This window comes from Orcinus orca, chromosome 12, assembly GCF_937001465.1.
Source record: "Orcinus orca chromosome 12, mOrcOrc1.1, whole genome shotgun sequence".
Lineage (NCBI taxonomy): Eukaryota > Metazoa > Chordata > Mammalia > Artiodactyla > Delphinidae > Orcinus > Orcinus orca.
Window position 1 is genome coordinate 74,588,560 of NC_064570.1, and position 24,461 is coordinate 74,613,020.

At 37.2% G+C, this 24,461-nt stretch overlaps 1 protein-coding gene across 1 annotated transcript in view; it reads left to right on the forward strand.

The window, feature by feature from the left end:
- The window catches only part of LCA5 (lebercilin LCA5), a 76,892-nt gene extending 54,905 nt beyond the window's left edge, over positions 1-21,987 (forward strand). The window contains exons 4-8 of the mRNA XM_004270093.3: positions 6,673-6,810; positions 7,740-7,836; positions 8,548-8,690; positions 11,240-11,372; positions 19,206-21,987. Of these exons, the coding sequence (XP_004270141.1) occupies positions 6,673-6,810; positions 7,740-7,836; positions 8,548-8,690; positions 11,240-11,372; positions 19,206-20,065 (1,371 nt within the window). The 3' untranslated portion in view covers positions 20,066-21,987. The remainder of the gene's footprint in view (positions 1-6,672; positions 6,811-7,739; positions 7,837-8,547; positions 8,691-11,239; positions 11,373-19,205) is intronic.
- Positions 21,988-24,461: the final 2,474 nt, after the last annotated feature.

Consider the following 24,461-nt stretch of genomic DNA (forward strand, 5'->3'; position numbering starts at 1 on the left):
TTTTTTTTACTTTCTCTTTTTGATAGTTTAATATTAGTGTATAGAAACGCAATGTATTTTTGGATACGTATCTTGTATCCTACAACTTTGCTGAATTCATTAATTCTAATAGTTCTGGGTTGGAGACTTCAGGGTTTTCTATGTAATGTATCATGTCATCTGCAAATAGTGGCAGTTTTACTTCTTCTCTTCCAATCTGGATGCCTTTTATTTATTTTTCTTGTCTGATTGCTGTGGCTAGAACTTCCAATACTGTGTTAAATAGAAGTGGTATGAGTGGGCATCCTTGTCTTGTTCCTAAATTTAGTGGAAAGGCTTTCAGCTTTTCACTATTGAGTATGCTGGCTCTGGGTTTGTCATAAATGGCCATTATTATGTTGAGAGTTTTTATCATGAATGCATGTTGAATTTTATCTAATGCTTTTTGTGTGTGTCTTTTGAGATGATTATATGATTTTTATCTTTCCTTTTGTTAATGTGGTGTTCACATTGATTTCAAATATTGAACCATCCTTGTGACCCTGGAATAAATCCAGCTTGATCATGTTGTGTAGTCCTTTTTACATATTGCTGGATTCAGTTTGCGTGTACTTTGCCTGAGGATTTTTGCATCTATATTCATCAAAGATATTGGTCTGTAACTTTCTTTTATTGTAGTGTCTTCTTTTGGTTTTGGCATCAGGGTAATGGTGTCCTTGTGGAATAAATATGGCAGTGTTATCTCCTCTTCAGTTTTTTGGAATGGTTTGAGAAGGATAGGTATAAGTTCTTTAAATGCTTGGTAGAATTTCCCTGTAAAGCCATCTGGTCCTGGACTTTTGTTTGTTGTTTTTTTTTTTTTTTTATTACAAAAAAACTGCTTGACTCAGTCTTGGCAGGCTTTATGTTTCTAGAAGTTTGTCCATTTCCTCTAGATTGTCCAGTTTGTTTGCATATAACTGTTCAGTGTTCTCTTAGGATTTTTTGTATCTCTGTGGTATTGGTTGTTATTTATCATCTTTCATTTCTTATTTTGTTCATTTGGGTCCTCTCCCTTTTCTTCTTGGTGAGCCTGGCTAAACATTTATCAATTTTGTTTATCTTTATAAAAAAGCAGCTCCTGGTTTCATTGATCTTTTTCTACGTTTTTTAAATCTTTATTTCCTCTGATTTTTATTATTTCCTTCTGCTGACTTTGGGCTTTGCTCTTTTTCTAATTCTTTAAGGTGGTAGGTTAGGTTGTTTGAGATTTTTCTTGCTCTTGAGGAAGTCCTGTATTGCTATGAACTTCCATCTTAGAATTGCTTTTGCTGCATCTCATAGATTTTGGAAAGTTGTGCTTTCATTTTCATTTGTCTTGAGGTATTTTCTTATTTCCTCTTTGATTTTGTCAGTGACCATTGTTTTTTTAGTAATATGTTGTTTAATCTCCACGTTTGTTCTTTATCCACTTTTCTTTCTGTAGTTGATTTTCTAGTTTTATATTGCTATGGTTGGAAAAGATGCTTGAAATAATTTCTGTCCTCTTAAATTTGTTGAGGCTTGTTTTGTGACTTTGTATGTGATCTCTACTGGAGAACGTTCCATGTGTGCTTGATATGAATGTGCATTCTTTTTTTGCATGTAGTCTCATGTAGATATCAATTAAGTCTAACTGGTCTGTTGTGTCATTTAAGGCCTCTGTGCCTTATTGATTTTCTGTCTTGATGATCTGTCCATTGATGTCAGTGGAGTGTTAACATCTCATACTATTGTTGTATTGTTGTCAACTTCTCTCTTTATGTCTGTATTTGCATTATATGTTTAGGTGCTTTTGTACTGGGTATGTTTATGTTAACAAGTGTAATACGCTCTTGTATTGATCCCTTTATCATTGTATAAGGCTTTCTTTGTCTTTCATTGTAGTCTTTATTTTAAAGTCTGATATGATTTTGTCTGATATGAGTATTGCTACCCACACTTTGTCATTTTTGTTTGCATGAAACATCTTTTTCCATCCTCTCACACTCTGTGTGTCTTCACCCCTGAAGTGAGTCTCTTGTAGGCAGCATATTCAAGAGTCTTGTTTTTTTTTTTAAATCCAGTCCGCCACCTTATGTCTTTTGATCAGAGCATTTAGTCCATTGACATTTAAAGTAATTATTAATAGGTACATACTTATTGCCACTTTATTACTTGTTTTCCAGTTGTGCTTACCATGGGGTTCATATATGTTGACTCATAATTATATCTACTTGTTTTAAACTGGTAATCATTTAAATTCAAACACATTCTAAAAGATCTACATGTTTTACCTTCGTAACCCACATTTTGTGTATTTGATATCATATTCTACATCTTCTTGATTATCCCTTAACTATTTAATTTTAGTTATAGTTGCTTTTATAGTTTTTTTGTCTTAATCTACATACTGGCTTATTTAAGTGATCTTCAATCCTTACTGTGTATTTGACTTTCCTACTGGGATTTTCCCTTTCCTACAGATTCTTACCTCTTTTCCATTTAGAGAAGACCCTTCAACATTTCTTTTAGGGTAGGGTTAGTATGCTGAATTCTTTTAGTTTTTGCTTGTCTCAGAAGTTCTTTATCTCTCCTATTCTAAATGATAATCTTGCTGGGCAGAGTATCATAGGTTGCAGGTTTTTCCCTTTCAGGATTTTGAATATATCATGCCTATCCCTTTTGGCCTGCAAAGTTTCTGCAGAGAAATCAGCTGATAGCCTTATGGGGATTCCTTTATATATGACACTTTGTTTTTCTCTTGATGCCTTTAGAATTCTCATTAACTTGTGCCATTTTAATTGTATATCTTGGTGTGGGTCTGTTTGGGTTCATCTTGTTTGGAACCCTCTCTGCTTCCTGTATCTGGATATCTGTTTCCTCCTTCAGGTTTGGGAAGTATTCAGCCATAATTTCTTCAAATCCATTTTTGATCCCCTTCTCTCTCTCTCCTTCTGGAAGCCCTATAATGCAAATGTTGGAACACCTAATGTTATTGGAGAGATCTCTTAGATTGCTTTCACTTTATAAAATGTGTTTTTCTCTCTGCTGTTCTGATTTGGTGATTTCCATGATTATATTTTCCAGGTCAATTATGCAATTATCCGTATTAACCTGCTATTCATTCCTTTCAGGGTGTTTTTTTTCAGCTGTTGAGTTCTTCACTTCTGATTGGTGGGGTTTTTTTTATGTTTCTAATTCCTTGTTAAAATGTTCAGTGTTTAGATCAATTGTTTTACCTAATTCAGTTAAGCTTTTTATTACCAATTGCTTTGAATTACTTATCTGTTGTTTATTTCCATTTCATTATTTTTTCAGGGTGTTTTTCTTGCTCTTTGAATTGAGAATAGTTCCTCTGCCTTTTAATTTTACTTTTCTTTTTTTTTTTTTTTTGCGGTATGTGGGCCTCTCACTGTTGTGGCCTCTCCCGTTGCGGAGCACAGGCTCCGGACGCACAGGCTCAGCGGCCATGGCTCACGGGCCCAGCCGCTCCTCGGCATGTGGGATCTTCCCGGACTGGGGCACAAACCCGTGTCCCCTGCATCGGCAGGCGGACTCTCAACCACTGCGCCACCAGGGAAGCCCTAATTTTACTTTTCTCTGCTTCTATGAACTAAGGTGAAGCAGTGACCTTTTGTGGACTTGAAGGGGTGTTCTTATTTGGGAGTGTCCCTATGCAGACTGCACATGCCCAGTGCCTTTGCTGGGAGGGCTGGATTTGATGTGGATGCCAGTCACATCTTTCCTGATGTTGTGCTGGCTGCTCTTACCTTGGTAGTGGGGTGTGACTGGGGATGGAGGGGCTAGAGCTGGCTCCTGGTGTGAGATGGGACTTTCTCTCTGTTCAGTGGCTGTCACCTCTCTGTCAGGGGCGGGTTCTGATCCCAAGTTGCTGAAGCAGAAGCCCTTTGTGTCAGGCTCAAGCTGACTCTGTTCCCTTTACGTGTGTGTTTTTCTCTCTCCCAGCACCAAGACCTTTGCCCCAGAGTAGGGAGTGCTGAAGCAAGTGGGGCCTTTCACATACAAAGGTTCAACGCACTGCTTGTGTAGGTGTCTGTGGCTCCTTCAGATGCAACCCATGGTAGAGTCTTTCCTGGTCGTGGCTGTCCCACATCCAGTGCCACACTGTGGCACAGACTGAGTAGAGCCAAAGCATTCACTGGTGCACGGTGAGGTGGCTGTGGGAAACCCAGCAACCACCCAGACCTCTCCTCAGAGGCAAGACCCCTTTTCCCCTCACAGCTGGTTGCTGTTCCCAGCCTCCACTGTGCTCTACAGGGGAGGGGAGCCTGAATGGTTTCTCTGCGTTTATGGGGTAGGGAGGTGTTGAGGTGTGGTACAGTGGGGCCCAGAGTGGCACGGTTGTGGGAAATCCGGCAGCTGCTAGAGCAGACCTCTCTTCACCCTGCTTCAGAGGCAGGCCAGTGCTCACACCTCATGAATAGAGTCCAGGCTTCTCCAGCCTTTCTATCTGTCCAAGCAGTCCAGGAGGCTTGTCTCCTCCACATAGGACCCCAGGACCAGGACACCCAGTCTGTGGCTTGACCCACTCACTCCTGGATACCCAGGGTGGGTATCCACCTTTGCAATTTCTTATTTCCTCTGAGTTCCCTCCCAGGAGCACAGGTCCCTACCTGATCGCTTTTCTTCCATTCCTGTGTGATTACCTCTTCCTTACAGCCTTGTTCAGTCCTTTTTCCAGTTTCCAGTTAGTTTTCAGTGAGAATTGTTCCACCTGTAGGTGTATTTTTGATGTGTCCATGGGGGGAGGTGAGCACCACGTCCCCTTACCTCCACCATCTTGATCTTTTCTCTTCCGTGTTGGGAGTTTTTTGATTACTGATTCAATCTCATTACTCATTAGTCTGTTCAGATTTTCTGTTTCTTTCTGATTCAGTCTTGGTAGGTTGTGTGTTTCTAAAAATGTATCCATTTCCTCTAGGTTACATAGCTTTTTGGCATATAATCTTTCATACTAGTTGCTTATGATTCAGTGCATTTCTGTAGTTCAGCTGTAATGTCTCCTCTTTCACTTCTAATTCTCTCTTTTTTCCTTAGTCCAAGTAAAGGTTTGTCAATTTTATCTTTTCAAAGAACCAGCTCTTAGTTTTGTTGATCCTTTCTATTGCTTTCCTGGTCTCTATTTCATTTATTTCCACTCTGATCTTTATTATTTCCTTCCTTCTGCTAACTTTGGGCTTAACTTGTTCGAGTTCTTGAAGTGTAAAGTTAGGTTGTTTATTTGAGATCTTTCTAATTTCTTAATATATGCATTAATGCTCTAAACTTCCAGCTTTTACTGCATCCCACAAGATTTGGTATGTTGTATTTCCATTTTCATTTGTTTTGAGATAATTTTTAAATTTCCCTTTTGATTTCTGTTTTGACCTAATGGTTGTTTAGAAGTGTGTTGTTTAATTTCCACATATTTATAAATCTTTTCACTTTCTTCTTCTTGTTGATTTCTATTTTCATACCGTTGTGGTCAGAAAAGATAGTTGGTATGATTTTATTCTTCTTAAATTTGCTAAGATTTGTTTTGTGGTCAGTATGATCAATCTTGGAGACTGTTCCATGTGCACTTGCGAAGAATGTGTATTCTGCTGCTGTTGGATGTAGTGTTCTGTATATGTCTGTTAGTCCATTTGTTTTAAAGTGTGATTCCAACATTTCCTTGCTGATTTTCTATCTGGACAGTCTTTCCATTGCTAATAGTGTGGTATTGAAGTTCCCTACTATTATTGTATTATTGTCTATTTCTCCCTTACGATCTATCAGTATTTGCTTAATATGTTTCAGTGCTTGCGTGTTGGGAGTGTATGTGTTTTTTAAAAAATATTTATTTATTATTTTTGCTGTGCTGGGTCTTAGATGCAGCATGTGCAATCTTTTACTTGTGGCATAAGGACTTCTTAGTTGTGGCATGCAAACTCTTGGTTGTGACATGTGGACTTCTTAGTTGCGACATGCAGACTCTTAGTTGTGGCATGCATGCAGGGACCAAACCAGGGCCCCCTGCATTGGGAGTGCAGAGTCTTACCCACTGGACCACCAGGGAAGTCCCAGGAGTGTATGTGTTATGATTGTTGTCTTCTTTATGTGTTGACCACTTTATCATTAGATAATGACCTTCTTTTTCTTTTGTTACCCTTTTTGCCTTGAAGTCTATTTTATCTAAGTATGACTATGCCCACCTTCTTCTGGTTTCTATTTGCTTAAAATATCATCTTCCATCCTTTCACTTTGATCCTGTGTGTCTTTAGAGCTGAAATAAGTAAAAACTGGGATGATGGTCGCTGCACCTTGAATAGTGCTGTGTAATTTTACACGGCTGCCTCAGGTTCTGTTTGCCCAAACAATGATTCCCAAAAGCCAGTGCTTCTCGTCACATCCTTTGGCTGTCTCTTGCTCCCAACTTAAATGACTATCCCTGTACTCTGGATGCAACTGCTTAAGAATTTATCTACAAATCATTGTGGAAAACAAAGAGAGGAATAATAGGTGAAGTATCTTACTAAATTGTTGGTAAATCTATATTCCATTTTATTGTATGTTTATGAACACTAAGGCCAACCTGATTTGTATGTCTTGTTTAGTACCACTAAAAATGTCATTTTGACACTAAGTGCAGTATTTTACTGTTGAATTATTTTTTAAGTACTATTTTTTAATGTATTTATACACATATCATAGGAACTATCAAGAAACCTTGAGCTAAGTACTAACAGTTTCCAGCGACAGTTGCTTGTTGAAAGGAAAAGGGCATATGAGGCGCATGATGAAAATAAAATTCTTCAAAATGAGCTACAACAACTACATCACAAATTAAAGGTAAGCATTTTATTTTAAATGTCATCATTTCTCCCTATGTTATATATTAGATGAAGACTCTATTTTAAAACATTGTTATCATTTATATTTGGAACTTTGGTACAATATCATTTACAAAATTCTAATATTTTCTTTGGCACTTACAAAGAAAATATTTGTTAAAATGAGACATTAGATACACTAATAGGAATGATATAACTGAAAAAAGTTATAAAATCCTGCAAGAAAGTTATGGGAACTAGAGTTTTTCTGTGTTGCATGGTTGAATAGTTCAGTGTTCTTCCTCAGATAACCCCATGACTGATTATTTTTAAAGTTGTTCCAAATAATGCCCTTCCTTTTCACAGTGTTTAGAAGAAGCATTAGAATTAATTAATTCTGTTAAAGTAGGTGTTTCTTAATTCTATCCAGAGGTCATTGATGGGTTGAAATTTTGTGCAACATTAAGTGTTTATGCATTATCTTGCATAGAATTTTCATTTTGTTAATCAAATTCTCAGAGAAAGCCGTAGCTGCAAAATGGTGAAGAACACTTGTGTTTTAAAAAATGGTCTAATTTTTAACTCGCCATTAATTTGGAACCCACATTTGAGAGATGCTTATTAAATTCTTTGTGTGGCTAAGCCTGGAAGTCAGTTGAAGACATTACTATATCCTATACCCACTATAGGAGTGGGTAGAAAATGAATTTGGCCTTATTCTGATTTTCATGACTGCTAGTGCATATTGGACTTTCAATGGAGAATCATTGCTCTACCGTAACCTAAATGTCCTAAAGACATTCCTTTCTATAATTGGTAGTTACAAAGGGAAGCTGAACTTAGGTATATTCCAATTTGGTGAGGAAAATACCAGTTGAAAAGATGAGGATTTTTGTTTTATTTTAAACTGAGACTCTACATTCTTAATTGTGTTGGGTTTGTTTTCAGGAAAAGGAGAGAGAACTGGACTTAAAAAACATATATTCTAATCGTCTGCCAAAGTCTTCTCCAAAGAAAGAAAAAGAAATTACATCAAAAAAAAATGGTATAGTAGTTATTATTGTTGAAAAATATTGTAGTTATTAATAATAAAATAAATTAATTTTGAAGTAGAAGGAAGATGAAGGGAAAGAACTTTATTGAAATAGATTTCCTTATAGGTACTTTTCAGAAATCCTTTCACTTTCTCAGTTTTTTCCCTTGAGGTCATTACAGTTATGTTTTACATAATTAAAATGTTTTTTCTAATTATAACTTATTTTTCTAAACTTTCATGAAAAACTATAAGCATACCCTAAACGGGAGATTATAGTATGATAAACCTTTATTTAGGTATCACCACCTTTAACAGTTATACATTTTACTAATTTTATTTCACCTATTTTTTCTACTTTTTTTCTGGAGTACTTTAAAGCAAATCCCAGCTGTCATTTCATTTCACTCATAAATACTTTGCTATTTTTATGCATATTCTTACTTTTTCAAAAAACAAAAGTATAATTTCCTTCTTCTCTGGTTTGCAAAAAGTTAAAAACATAAACTTTGTAAAAGTTTAATAGATTTATCCCTCAGAGTTGTCCTCAAATGACAAAATTGCCAGTAAATCCTAGAAATAAAAACAGTAATAGTGAGTAGTCAATGGAGCTGAGAAATGTGCATTTTCTCATTTGGAGGGTGAACATATACCAATTGAATTCCATATATCTTAGCACTGTTCAATACGATTAGAAAAATTCTTTTATAATTTTCATGGTAGCTGCATGCCAGAGTGATTTTACAAACCAGTGTACAAAAGAAGTACAAACCAGTGAAGACTTCGAGCTGGAGGAATATCCTATAACAGCACAAACAGTTATGTGTTATGAAAACAAATGGAAAGAACCTGAACGTCTTTCTTTGGTGAGTTTAGCAATATGATTAGGTACGAAACTCTAGGTTTGAAGTTATTCCTAAATGCACAATATCAAACATTTTAAAATTTCAGCAATGAAGCTAGTGCCATAGCTGTATAAATATGCAACTAGCCTTTTACAGGGAGAGAGATAACATCTGTGCATTTTATTAAACTCCTTTGGATTGACTCTTAGTTAACACTGCATCTTTCAGATGCTTCAGAAATGTCAATTGTACTCTCTAGGTTGGAGGAAGAAGAAAAACTTATCTAAGTTTCTTACCTTTTATGTGTCTTACCAGATAGTCTCTAAAAATCCTTCTGGCTTTTATGTTTAATAGCAAGTTATAGTAGCTTTCAAATGATTTGTTAGAATTTGACTACATTTAATTTTTTTGGCTTCCTATGTAAGAGAATTTTATAGTTTAGCTGAATGTCGAGCAAAGTAATTGCAGTGGAATCTGACTTTATATCATTCAAATTAGAGTGGAATTCAGGAGGTCTGTGTTGCATCTTCATTTAAAAGGACTCATACTGAGTACTGGAAGGTCCTTTTCTCTAATAGGGTTTTATCTTTAGTGTTTACAGTTGAAACTCTAAAGAAAACAATATACGAGGGATCCTGCATATTTCATATAATGCTGTATTTTTGATACTACTTGTAAGTATCCCAGGGATTCTGAGATCACCTGTGTGTGGACTGAATTGATTCCTGTGTGTACTCTAGGTTTGTTTTGTTTTTTTCCTTTATTTTGTTTTTGTTTTACAATTTAGATAAGTTAGCTGTATCTGCTAAGTGTGTTTCTTCCTATATTTACAAATCCTTGAGACTAGATCATGTTAATTTTTTTTTTAAAAGGCAAATTGTGGAATAGCAAAGTAATTCTTAATTTTAGAAGGGTTAAAAAATTTGCCCTTTATAAGATTCAGCAGAAGCAGCAACCTGATATAGTGAAAGAGGATATAGCCCTGGAGTTAGCACTGCGTTTTAATTAAATTACAGTTCTAACATTTTAGTGACTTGTGTGACTTGTTGGAGCCTCAGTTTCCTAATCTATAAAACAAGGGTGGGTTACCCTTCAGGGTTGTGGTAATAACTAATCACGAAGTTTATAAAGCCATTAAGACTAATCCTGTCACTTTGAGGGGTCCCAGCAAATGGGAGCTCTGTTAGTAAAAGTATAGGCTGTTGCTATTGGAAAGAGACCCAGAATACAGTGGCTCAAGTAAGAGATAAGATTCTTTCTCTTGTAATAAACTGAAGGTCAGTGGGTAGTCCCCAGGATAGGTAGACACCTTTGTTCCATGGTAGCCATTCTCTATCTCATTGTTTTTCTCATGAAGCGTGTAACCACATCTGTGTGGTTGCAATTGTCTTATCATACCTGGGAGAAGGAGGAATGAGGAAGTGGAGGGCAAGCAGCTTTTGTTTTTATAAATGTGATCAGAAGTTGCATACATATGTCCACTTACATTCCATTGGTCCTGTCTAGCTGCAGGGGAGGCTAGCAAATGTGGTCTCCAGTTAGGCAGCCCTGTGCTCTGCTAAAACTTAAGGGATTCTGTAACAAAAAGGAAGAAGGGGAAAATGGATACTAGGAGACAATTCTCTACAAATCCACTAGTAATAAATTTTACTTTTATTAAGAAAAATTACACACACACGTGAAAGGGACCAGAAGAAACAATAAATTTTAAGTTTACATTTTTATTTGATTTAAATATTATAAGATTTATTAATTGGAGACCTTGGGCATAGTATAAACTTGAAAGATTCTATGCCATTGTCACTGTCGGTGTTACAGCTCAGCACCATAACACTTGGCCTTTAATAGTTGATGAATAGCCTTTATTGGTTAACTGAATTCATCAGATTTTGTTGTGAAATATGCAAAGTAAGGATACCTCTTTTTTTTTTTTAATAAACATTTATTTTATTTATTTTTGGCTGTGTTGGGTCTTCGTTGCTGCGTGCAGGCTTTTTCTACTTGCAGCGAGTGGGGGCTACTCTTTGTTGCGGTCGCAGGCTTCTCATTGCGGTGTCTTCTCTTGTTGCGGAGCATGGGCTCTAGGTGCATGGGCTTCAGTAGTTGTGGCTCGTGGGCTCTAGAGTGCAGGCTCAGTAGCTGTGGCGCATAGGCCTAGTTGCTCTGCGGCATGTGAGATCCTCCCAGACCAGGGCTCGAACCTGTGTCCCCTGCATTGGCTGGTGGATTCTTAACCACTGTGCCACCAAGGAAGCCCAGTAAGGATACTTCTGATACTTGTCTGTTAAGAATTTTATGTAGGGCATTGGCTTTGCTTCCATTATATTGGTTCTGATATGTTTTCCAAATGCCTCTTTAAAAATTTTAACTAAAGTAAGAAATAATCTTGTGTGCTTTTGAAAATCTTTCAAAGGTGGTAACTTGTAGCTTGCTGCTTTAGAAATGGAAAATTTGCTTTAATTTCTAACAGTTGGGATTGTGCTTAATGGGAGATAAATCTATGATATTTAAATTGCTTTATCCCCCTTTTCCTGCATGTGAACTTGCATTTTAAAAAAAATGTATAATAGGATCTGGAATCTCAAGAGAGAGGTGATCATGAAGAAGCAGGGATTCTAAACCCAATTGTGGAAAGAGAAGACAAATTTGTTAAAGATCAAGGACTCCATGCTGTGAAACAGGAGGCTGAGAAGCTGGAGGATGGTAAGAAAGAGTGTAAGCAAGTGATAAGTCAGCATGCCTTGGAAAAGAAAGGGTTAATATCCCCTAATATCTTCCAGCTGAACAGTGAATTGGTTATACAGAACAAGAAAAGGTTGATACAGTAGTGGGGGGAGTCTATCAAGCAGTCACAAACCTTTGCATGAAGTTACTAAGGAAAGAAAAAGAATGAAGACTGTAAGTCAGTTGCTATTTGGGATTAGGGGATAGAAACAAGTTACCTTCAGAAAATTCAGATAAAGTAGAATTCATTTGAAAGGGGAAAAAAATTCTTTATGTATAACTAAAGCCTGATGAAGAGATAACTGAAAGACAACCCTGTTTATTGGCTTGACCTTGAGCCTGTCTAGTCTGTAGACCAGCCCAAACATTAAAATCAATGAATTGTGAGGCCTTGAATATATTCCTATAATTTTTCTTCAGTTTTAATATATAAAATAAATCTTTAACATATTCAACCATTAATGTGGAAGTTTAGTGAACCAATTCACATAGTTTCAGATACTGGAAATGAAGTTCAGGAATAAATTCATTTCCATTTGGATAAAATGTCTTAAAGGTATAAGCGAGAAGGATCCCAGACTCTAATCCTTTGCATGTATTTTATTAATTATGTATTAGCTGCTTACAGAGAAATACTGTTTTTCCCTTAAAGTTAACAAAAAATCATGACCTAATTATTGCTTAGAGTATGTATATTTTTATGTGTGTATTTAAAACAATCTAACAGTTGAAATAGAAGCCACATTTATATCAATGTTGGCTAAACCACAAAGGAAGACACACTTGCAACATATTAAACTATAGAGTAGAAAATAGGTATTATGGTCAGTTCTGTCTAGGAACCAGGAAAAGGAATAAAGTAGCAGAAGACTGTCTCTTCTTAGTCATTTTTGACTGATTTTTTTTTTCCTGGAGTCTGTGTGGAATGATCTGATTATCAGTGAGAATATGTGCCATTTATAAAGTTACCAAATGCATAGTGTTCTTACATGTTTAATATTTTTAGTTTTTTCTTTTAGAAATCCTTTCAAAATTATAGTAAAGTGGCAATAATAGCCAGAGAACCACGTAAGAGTAAGTTGTATACTTCATGGCCATATCCTAAAATACTTTCATATGTATTTCTCCAAAATAAGGACATTCTCTTCTATCATTCCAGTATAGTTTAACTTCAGGAAATTTAACTTTGATACAACACATTTCTTCAATCTGCAGTCCACAGTACTGTTTTGTCAGTTGACACAGTATTGTCCTTTATAGCATTTTCTTCCCTTTTTTTTTTTTTAACATTTTTATTGGGGTATAATTGCTTTACAATGGTGTCTTAGTTTCTGCTTTATAACAAAGTGAATCAGTTATACATATACATATGTTCCCATATCTCTTCCCTCTTGCGTCTCCCTCCCTATCCCACCCCTCCAGGCGGTCACAAAGCACTGAGCTGATCTCCCTGTGCTATGCGGCTGCTTCCCACTAGCTATCTACCTTACGTTTGGTAGTGTATATATGTCCATGCCTCTCTCTCACTTTGTCACAGCTCACCCTTCCCCCTCCCCATATCCTCAAGTCCGTTCTCCAGTAGGTCTGTGTCTTTATTCCTGTCTTACCCCCAGGTTCTTCATGACATTTTTTTTCCTCTTAAATTCCATATATATGTGTTAGCATACGGTATTTGTCTTTCTCTTTCTAACTTACTTCACTCTGTATGACAGACTCTAGGTCTATCCACCTCATTACAAATAGCTCAATTTCGTTTCTTTTTATGGCTGAGTAATATTCCATTGTATGTATGTGCCACATCTTCTTTATCCACTCATCCGATGATGGGCACTTAGGTTGTCTCCATCTCCGGGCTATTGGAAATAGAGCTGCAATGAACATTTTGGTACATGACTCTTTTTTAATTATGGTTTTCTCAGGGTATATGCCCAGTAGTGGGATTGCTGAGTCATATGGTAGTTCTATTTGTAGTTTTTCAAGGAAAAAACTACATACTGTTCTCCATACTGTTCTCCATAGTGGCTGAACCAATTCACATTCCCACCAGCAGTGCAAGAGTGTTCCCTTTTCTCCACACCCTCTCCAGCATTTATTGTTTCTAGATTTTTTGATGATGGCCATTCTGACTGGTGTGAGATGATATCTCATTGTAGTTTTGATTTGCATTTCTCTAATGATTAATGATGTTGAGCATTCTTTCATGTGTTTGTTGGCAGTCTGTATATCTTCTTTGGAGAAATGTCTACTTACGTCTTCTGCCCATTTTTGGATTGGGTTGTTTGTTTTTTTGTTATTGAGCTTCATGAGGTGCTTGTAAATTTTGGAAATTAATCCTTTGTCAGTTGCTTCATTTGCAAATATTTTCTCCCATTCTGAGGGTTGTCTTTTGGTCTTGTTTATGGTTTCCTTTGCTGTGCAAAAGCTTTGAAGTTTCATTAGGTCCCATTTGTTTATTTTTGTTTTTATTTCCATTTCTCTAGGAGGTGGGTCAAAAAGGACCTTGCTGTGATTTATGTCATAGAGTGTTCTGCCTATGTTTTCCTCTAAGAGTTTGATAGTTTCTGGCCTTACATTTAGGTCTTTAATCCATTTTGAACTTATTTTTGTGTATGGTGTTAGGGAGTGATCTAATCTCATAATTTTAAATGTACCTGTCCAGTTTTCCCAGCACCACTTATTGAAGAGGCTGTCCTTTCTCCACTGTACATTCCTGCCTCCTTTATCAAAGATAAGGTGACCATATGTGCGTGGGTTTATCTCTGGACTTTCTATCCTGTTCCATTGATCTATATTTCTGTTTCTGTGCCAGTACCATACTGTCTTGATTCCTGTAGCTTTGTAGTATAGTCTGAAGTCAGGGAGCCTGATTCCTCCAGCTCTGTTTTTCGTTCTCCAGATTGCTTTGGCTATTCGGGGTCTTTTGTGTTTCCATACAAATTGTGAAATTTTTTGTTCTAGTTCTGTGAAAAATGCCAGTGGTAGTTTGATAGGGATTGCATTGAATCTGTAGATTGCTTTGGGTAGTAGAGTCATTTTCACAATGTTGATTCTTCCAATCCAAGAACATGGTATATCTCTCCATCTATTTGTATCATCTTTAATTTCTTTCATCAGTGTGTCTTACAATTTTCTGCATACAGGTCTTTTGTCTCCTTAGGTAGGTTTATCCCTAGATATTTTATTCTTTTTGTTGCAATGGTAAATGGGAGTGTTTTCTTGATTTCACTTTCAGATTTTTCATCATTAGTGTATAGGAATGCCAGAGATTTCTGTGCATTAATTTTGTATCCTGCTACTTTACCAAATTCATTGATTAGCTCTAGTAGTTTTCTTGTAGCATCTTTAGGATTCTCTATGTATAGGATCATGTCATCTGCTAACAGTGACAGCTTTACTTCTTCTTTTCTGATTTGGATTCCTTTTATTTCCTTTTCTTCTCTGATTGCTGTGGCTAAAACTTCCAAAACTATGTTGAATAAGAGTGGTGAGAGTGGGCAACCTTGTCTTGTTCCTGATCTTAGTGGAAATGCTTTCAGTTTTTCACCATTGAGGATGATGTTTGCTGTGGGTTTGTCATATATGGCCTTTATTATGTTGAGGAAAGTTCCCTCTATGCCTACTTTCTGCAGGGTTTTTATCATAAATGGGTGTTGAATTTTGTCGAACGCTTTCTCTGCATCTATTGAGATGATCATATGGTTTTTCTCCTTCAATTTGTTAATGTAGTGTATCACATTGATTTGTGTATATTGAAGAATCCTTGCATTTCTGGAATAAACCCCACTTGATCATGGTGTATGATCCTTTTAATGTGCTGTTGGATTCTGTTTGCTAGTATTTTGTTGAGGATTTTTGCATCTATGTTCATCAGTGATATTGGCCTGTAGTTTTCTTTCTTTGTGACATCCTTGTCTGGTTTTGGTATCAAGGTGATGGTGGCCTCGTAGAAGGAATTTGGGAGTGTTCCTCCCTCTGCTATATTTTGGAAGAGTTTGAGAAGGATAGGTGTTAGCTCTTCTCTAAATGTTTGATAGAATTCGCCTGTGAAGCCATCTGGTCCTGGACTTTTGTTTGTTGGAAGATTTTTAATCACAGTTTCAATTTCATTGCTTGTGATTGGTCTGTTCATATTTTCTATTTCTTCCTGATTCAGTCTTGGCAGGTTGTGCATTACTAAGAATTTGTCCATTTCTTCCAGGTTGTCCATTTTATTGGCATAGAGTTGCTTGTAGTAATCTCTCATGATCTTTTGTATTTCTGCAGTGTCAGTTGTTACTTCTCCTTTTTCATTTCTAATTCTATTGATTTGAGTCTTCTCCCTTTTTTTCTTGATGAGTCTGGCTAATGGTTTAGCAATTTTGTTATCTTGTCAAAGAACCAGCTTTTAGTTTTATTGATCTTTGCTATTGTTTCCTTCATTTCTTTTTCATTTATTCCTAATCTGATTTTTATGATTTCTTTCCTTCTGCTAACTTTGGGGGTTTTTTGTTCTTCTTTCTCTAATTGCTTGGGGTGCAAGGTTAGGTTGTTTATTCGAGATGTTTCCTGTTTCTTAAGTTGGGCTTGTATTGCTATAAACTTCCCTTTTAGAACTGCTTTTGCTGCATCCCATAGGTTTTGGGTCGTCGTGTCTCCATTGTCATTTGTTTCTAGGTATTTTTTGATTTCCTCTTTGATTTCTTCAGTGATCACTTGGTTATTAAGTAGTATATTGTTTAGCCTCCGTGTGTTTGTATTTTTTACAGATCTTTTCCTGTAATTGATATCTAGTCTCATAGCGTTGTGGTCGGCAAAGATACTTGATACAATTTCAATTTTCTTAAATATTCCAAGGCTTGATTTGTGACCCAAGATATGATCTATCCTGGAGAATGTTCCATGGGCACTTGAGAAAAATGTGTATTCTGTTGTTTTTGGATGGAGTGTCCTATAAATATCAATTAAGCCCATCTTGTTTAATGTATCATTTAAAGCTTGTGTTTCCTTATTTATTTTCATTTTGGATGATCTGTTCTTTGGTGAAAGTGGGGTGTTAAAGTCCCCTACTATGAATGTGTTACTGTCGATTTCCCCTTTTATGGCTGTTAGTATTTGCCTTATGTATTGAGGTGCTCCTATGTTGGGTGCATAAATATTTAGAATTGTTATATCTTCTTCTTGGATCGATCCCTTGATCATTTTGTTATATCTTCTTCTTGGATCGATCCCTTGATCATTATGTAGTGTCCTTCTTTGTCTCTTCTAATAGTCTTTATTTTAAAGTCTATTTTGTCTGATATTAGAACTGCTACTCCAGCTTTCTTTTGGTTTCCATTTGCATGGCATATCTTTTTCCATCCCCTCACTTTCAGTCTGTATGTGTATCTAGGTCTGAAGTGGGTCTCTTGTAGACAGCATATATATGGGTCTTGTTTTTGTATCCATTCAGCCAATCTGTGTCTTTTGGTGGGAGCATTTAGGCCATTTACATTTAAGGTAATTATTGATATGTATGTTCCTATTCCCATTTTCCTAATTGTTTTGGGTTCGTTATTGTAGGTCTTTTCCTTCTCTTGTGTTTCTTGTCTAGAGAAGTTCCTTTAGCAGTTGTTTTAAAGCTGGTTTGGTGGTGCTGAACTCTCTCAGCTTTTGCTTGTCTGTAAAGGTTTTAATTTCTCCATCAAATCTGAATTAGATCCTTGCTGGGTAGAGTAATCTTGGTTGCAGGTTTCTCCTTCATCACTTTGAATATGTCCTGCCAGTCCCTTCTGGTTTGCAGAGTTTCTGCTGAAAGATCAGCTGTTAACCTTATGGGGATTCCCTTGTGTGTTATTTGTTGTTTTTCCCTTGCTGCTTTTAATATGCTTTCTTTGTATTTAATTTTTGACAGTTTGATTAATATGTGTCTTGGCGTATTTCTCCTTGGATTTATCTTGTATGGGACTCTCTGTGCTTCCTGGACTTGATTAACTATTTCCTTTCCCATGTTAGGGAAGTTTTCAACTGTAATCTCTTCAAATATTTTCTCAGTCCCTTTCTTTTTCTCTTCTTCTTCTGGATCCCCTATAATTCAAACGTTGGTGCGTTTGATGTTGTCCCAGAGGTCTCTGAGACTGTCCTCAGTTCTTTTCATTCTTTTTTCTTTATTCTGCTCTGCAGTAGTTATTTCCACTATTTTATCTTCCAGGTCACTTATCTGTTCTTCTGCCTCAGTTATTCTGCTATTGATCCCATCTTGAGTATTTTTCATTTAATTTATTGTGTTGTTCATCGTTGTTTGTTTCATCTTTAGTTCTTCTAGGTCCTTGTTAAATGTTTCTTGCATTTTCTCTATTCTATTTCCAAGATTTTGGATCATCTTTACTATCATTATTCTGAATTCTTTTTCAGGTAGACTGCCTATTTCCTCTTCATTTGTTAGGTCTGGTGGGTTTTTATCTTGCTCCTTCAGCTGCAGTGTGATTTTCTGTCTTCTCATTTTACTTATCTTACTGTGTTTGGGGTCTCCTTTTTGCAGGCTGCAGGTTCGTAGTTCCCGTTGTTTTTGGTGTCTGTCCCCAGTGGCTAAGGTTGGTTTAGTGTGTTGTGTAGGCTTCCTGGTGGAGGGGACTAGTGCCTGTGTTCTGGTGGATGAGGCTGGATCTTGTCTCTCTGGTGGGCAGGTCCACCTTTGGTGATGTGTTTTGGGGTGTCTGGGGACTTATTATGATTTTAGGCAGCCTCTCTGCTAATGGGTGGGGTTGTGTTCCTCTTCTGCTAGTTGTTTAGCATAGGGTGTCCAGCACTGTAGCTTGCTGGTCGTTGAGTGAAGCTGTGTGTTGGTGTTGAGATGGAGATCTCTGGGAGATTTTCGCTGTTTGATATTATGTGGAGCTGGGAGGTCTCTTGTGGACCAGTGTCCTGAAGTTGGCTCTCCCACCTCAGAGGCACAGCACTGATTCCTGGCTGCAGCACCAAGAGCCTTTCATCCACACGGCTGGAGATGGCATCAGATTCCACGGGTCCAGGGCTCGGTCCTTTGCGACTGCCCTCCCTCCTGCTTCAGACACCAATCACCAGTCGAGTCTTTTGGGAGGTCTGGGGTCTTCTGCCAGCGTTCAGTAGGTGTTCTGTAGGAGTTGTTCCACGTGTAGATGTATTTCTGATGTATTTGTGGGGAGGAAGGTGATTTCCGTGTCTTACTCGTCTGCCATCTTCCTCGCCATCTCTGCATTTTCTTCCCTTTAGGATGTGATCATGAATTGCATTCAGGTCTCATATCTTTTCAGTCTGCTTTCATCTAAAACAGCTTCTCAGCCTTTTAAAAATATTTTGTGAGATTAACATTTTTCATGAACACCGACCCCTTTTTTTAATAAAATGTTTCTTGTTTGGGGTTTATCTGAAGTTTTCTGTTAATTAAATTCAGGTTATTGCATCTTCTGTCTGAACACTACATAAGTGATGTTGTGTCCCTCTCAGGGTATGACATCCAAAGGTTCAATTTATTTTTAAATTTAAAAGTTTTTGCTCCACCCATCCCACCATCCTCCATTCAGTGTACAGCACACTATTAGGTATAAAAAATAGGCAGAGAACCTTCTTTCTCACCCCTAACTTGAAGAACAAAATTTTTTCTATAATTGTGAATCTTAAATATATGTTAAGTATATATTATTTTTTGAAACCCTAAATATCAAGTATAAAAATGAAATTTATGGTGTCCACCGTCAATGTACTGATCATACACAAATTAGATAAAGCTATTGTTTTGTAAAAGATGAGAGTTGAGTTTTCTTATTTGAAAATACTGACTACTGTAAAATCCCATTTTTAAAATTTGATTTTATACAGAGCGGGAAAGAGAAGAACTTGCTAAAAAGCAAAAGGAAAAGACATCTTTGTTGGAGAGAGAAGAAAAGCCAGTGTTGGAAACTGGAAGATACCGAATGGAAACGTACCAAATTCAAAATACTGATAAATTGGAAGAAGAGGAAGAAGAAAGGCTAAAGAGAGAAATGCTACTTGCTAAACTGAATGAAATCAGCAGAGAACTCCAAGGTTCTCGGAATCTAAAATATCCTTCTCTGCCATTGCTTCGTGATTTGGAATCAAAACTGCGCTCCCCAGAGAGAAACCCCAAAACACACACATTCTTTGAATCCTCGGAGAGATTATTTAATGGGCATCATTTGCAAGACATCAGTCTTTTCAGTACAAAAGGCGATGGTCAGAATCCGGGCAGTATCAGAAAACCAGCCTCTCCAGATGGGCTTGCATTTGGTAGCTATGTGCCTTCATTTGCGAAAACGTTAGGCAAGTCAAGTCCAGTTAGCCACAAGAGTAGCCTTTTGGATTTCCAAAGAAACAATATAGAGAAATTTAGTAAAGACAGTGGCGATTTAATTACAAGAAAAGAGAAAAAAGCTAATCTGATGGAACAGCTATTTGGTGCCAGTGGCGGCAGCAGCATTTCCTCTAAAAGCAGTGACCCACATTCTCTGGCTGCCACCAATGGAGACTTTGACCCTCTAAATTTTCTCCCTGGGGATAAAAGCAACAGGGGTAGGGAATATGATGATGACAATGACTTTTTCTTCAGCGAAGGAAGAAGTTTTAATCCAAATAGACACCAATTAAAACATGCAAACAATAAACCAGCAGTAAAAGGTGATTCTGTAGAAGATGAAATTGAAGAAGTAGCACTGAGATGACTGACTAGAGTATATATTTTTTCCAATTGTAAATATTAAAATGTTTTAATACAGTATTTATTATAAACAGAGTTTTTAATAAATATTAAGAAGTCCTTATTAAGCAATAGTTTTTAAAGTATAAATACAGCGGAAATAGAAAGTAGATCATATCACACCGCATAGCTAGTTTGCCAAGAATGAAGCATGCTCTTTTGACTGAAACCGAAAATAGAGCTGCATCTTACTTTCTTTTTACAAATGGGTTTTACCTCTGAATCAGCTCAGTGGGGAGTTTTACTCCATTGGCGTACGTATTCATTTTCTATTTTATCCCTATTTATTTATTTATTTTATTTTTGGCCCTATCCTCTCTGAGCTAAATACAGTCTTCCTGCTGATTGTCGAATGGAAATGAAGAGTGAGAGGCTCTGTTGGGAAGTGTGGCAAGGCTGAGGGTACTCTTAAGTGGAACAGTGACAACATGGGGACTTCCCATTCCTCTGGAAGCAACCACAGTTAAATGCTACTCATTTCCCAATTACAGAGTCTCGTTAAATCACTTACCTACAACTGTGCTAATACATTAGGTTGGATTCAGAAGATGTTTGTTTGGGTGGACAGTTCCCTGTCATGGCTCCCAGAGGCTTGGGTGCAGTGTAATCAGTAATTCGTCTTCTTGATCTCCTACGCTTTTTATATCTCAGTGACTAGATGTGAGAGTTCATACCAAATACACGGATAGAAGAAATTTCATCCCAAAATAGCAAGACTTTCAACTCAATTATGTTTCCAGAGTAACATAACTAGGAAATTTTAATACGTACTTTTAAGATTTGAACTTACTGTCAAACCAAAGAGACAACGATAGTGTGATACTATTGGACTTACAGGGCTAATTTTAAAGCAACCTTGGTAAAAATTGTTTAAGAGATGGGGCTCCTGCCTCGCGGAGTAGGGTGGTTGATTTTCTGTTGCAGTGTTTGGTCTTTTGCTGTTTTGTAGCTCACTTCAGCTGCAAAGGAGCTGATGACCTTGGGTTATGCTGGGCACGATTGGTCTTTAAGAAGCAGTAATACACCACCAACCAAGGAGAAAACACAGTTCAGATGAAGAGTGGTGGAAATAGTGCGTCAGGGGAAGAATAAATAATGTTGATTGGCACTAATTCTAAAGTGAACTGTTGTTTTCAAGAATTTACTACATATTTGCTCATAGTACGATTTCTCATGCCACGCATACATACTGATGAGGGGACTAGAGTTACTGTTTTATCTTGAGTTCTTTTAAATGCTTATTATTGAATATAATTTCATAATTCTTTGACAACACTGACCTGGTGAGGTCTCTAATTAAAAGTTGTTACCACCTAGCATCTTCTAAATTGTGTTCCTGTTATTTACTGGGAACTGAATCTCTCAAAAGTGCTAAAGTATATTAAAAATTTTTTAATAAAGAGTTTTCTATGACTGATATAAATAAGCATTTAGTATATTGTAAATCATTCTAATATATGTAAACCACAATATTATTGTAGTGCAGTTCTTGATAAAATATTATTATGTAATGTTAATTTTGTTCATAGCTGCTAATTTTTCAGCCAAAAGTATTCTAATTTTTAGGGGGTTTTTTTGTTCTAAAGGCTTTTGTAAAAAGTCCTTTAGTAAAGTTTTATATTCAGGTCATTTTAGTTAGTCTCTTGCTTTTTTCTACCTGATGTTTTCTAGTCTTTCTAACCAGATGCAATAAGGCAGAATTATTAAATTAAACCTAAAATTAAGTTATAGACTTAGCATTATAGTGTTAAGCATTAAAATTGGAGATTATACAGAACAAGTTTTCTTTATGAACAAACCTTAGTGAATAACTATTTTTTTCTAAATGTCAAGTTAAATTTATTTGCACTCAGAACTCTTATTAATAAAAATGTAAAACACACTGACTCTTTGTTTGAATGGTACCTTCCTTAAGGTCACTTGGGAAATATATAGTGGAAATAGGACCTGCAGGGTTTTTATTTCATTATTCACCTTTTTAAATTTTCCTATTCAGTATTTTTAGTTGAAGTAGATGAATCTGCCCTAAGTCGGGTTAGACGGTATGCTTAGCCTTATCAGATAATTATAGTCTTAATGAATTCTTTCACACTTAATAGCTGTCATAATGGCATATGTTGCTTATAATATTAAAAGGCGGCGGTAAGGGGGACTAGATTGAATCAAAATAAACACTTCAGGGCTGACGCACTGGCTTTCTGATGCTCATCCCCACCTCACTTTCAGACACGCTGAAACTTCTGCTGTCCCTGGCTGGGTGTTAACCTGGGTAGAGCCTGCAGATCGGCCTGGTGAAAAGGGGATGGGAAACTTGTATTACGGTGACAGTGTGGATTTTTTAGGATTAAAGAAGTTACCATAAATTGTCAAGAAAGGATCTGCTTTTAAAGCTTTTTCCTTTCTACACAGTAAATGCCCCTTTCACCTTCAAGTCCCCTTTCGTATCACTTGAAAGTGTTTTTCTGTTCTGGGTTTTGAGCAAAGAGCACATCATGTATTCATTCACCGACTGCTTGTTTGCGTGCTCCCTGCGGGGTGCGCGGCACTACCTTGCCGGGAGAGTAAGGCCCTGCCTCTCCCTCAGTGTGGACACGAGCCAGCTGGGCTGCATCCCTGCCCTTCCATCCACTCCCTGGGCGTCCTTGGGCTACTTAGCAATTACTAGTCTTTTATAATGCTTCCTAGGGTGGCTATGAGGAGTACCTTAAATACTTAGGTTAATGTTTGGCAGAGTGCATGATACATTCTAAGCACTCAGTAAACATCAGCTGTTGTTACCACAGTTGTTATGAGTTTCCTTTAGGGACTACTTGGAAAAAATAGAGCATAGGTAATGTATACAAAATACACTGACATTATACTTTGAGTAAGATACAAGCAAAAAGAGCTTCTAAACCTCCAAATTAACATACAATATCTGTACTGAATATATTGTGCCTCTTAGGTCTGCACTTAGAATGTCCCTTTATTCGGCACTAACTGTGCATGACTGATGAGCTGGCTTCCTAATCTACAAAAGAGTAAGTAGAACAGCTAAGTTTTGGAAAGCTTTTCCGAAGACAGTTTTAGTGACGCAAGGAGAGGTAGAGAGTTAGCCTCATAGCAGAAAGACAATGAAATCCAGAAAACACCGGACTTGGATTGCAGAATGTGACCATTTGTAGTCCAGCTCCCTCCCCCCTCAATGTCTGCGTGTGTCCTTGGATATGTTCAAAGCCTCTCCACACCGCCCCTCTCCTCTACGAGGTGGGGCTAATGACAGTACCTACCTCATGGTAGTTGCATACAGTAAATGAGTTCCTACATGAAAAAACTTAGAACCATTTGATGCTCAAATTGTTGATGTTCTGGAAAGGTAACGGAGAAAAGGGGGGGTGAAGTGGTATTGTTGAATTCTATATATAGAATTGGCGGTTGGTGTTTTTTTCGCGTGGTCCTCCCAAAGCTTTCTCTAAAGAAGGCGCTTACTACTGCTCCCATTTGACAGTTGAGACTAACGGGTTGTAATATATGATAGATTACACAGGTAACAGGCTGCATTCAATAGTCTCAATTTAAGAAGTCCAAAGAAAGTATTTTAGGAAGAGTTTTGCAGTAGTGCTCTTTAAGTGGTAAGTGACAGAAACCCAAATAAGACTAGCTGAAGCAGAGCAAGGAAATTAATTTTGGCTTGAATCTGGAAAGCTCAAGAAAATGTGGTTTGCTCTGGCGGTTAAAACAGTAGTGCCTACTCTGTCCACGTCTTAGCATATCATTTGCTGGGTATCATTTCCAGATAACTTCTGCATTTGCTGACAGTATTGCAATTGGCAGCCCCAAGCCCTAGCATCCCTTCAGCTGGCACCCACCTCAAAAAGAGAAAATCTTTCCTGTAGTTCTGGCAAAGCTCTGCTTGGCTAGTTTACGTTACGTGTTCGCCTGTAGGGCTGGTGGCATGTGCATGGGAGGCATGGACTCCCTACTCTTAGCCCTCTTCCTGGAATGATTGGTATTTCTGTGGAGTGGAGGAGGCATTTTTCCCTGATGAAGACACTTTGGGCATAAAAAAGAAAATCATATTTACTGTATTTCCCAATTAATTAAAAAAATGAATGGCTCTTAACAGAAAAAAACATTGAAAGGCTCTTAATGGAATAAGCTTTAGCTGCTTACTCCATACGCCTTATTCCTAGGAACAGGCCATTTCTGTGATAAGATAGGATTTTCACCATGCTTGTGTTATGAAGTTCATTTTGTTGTTAAAGGTGAGCAATTTCAGCGGTAGGTGAGTCTGCAAGACATTTAAACTACGCTTTTCTACGTTCATAGAAAAGGCTTAGAGATCCAGATACATATTTTCCCATACTAAATGCTACATTTGC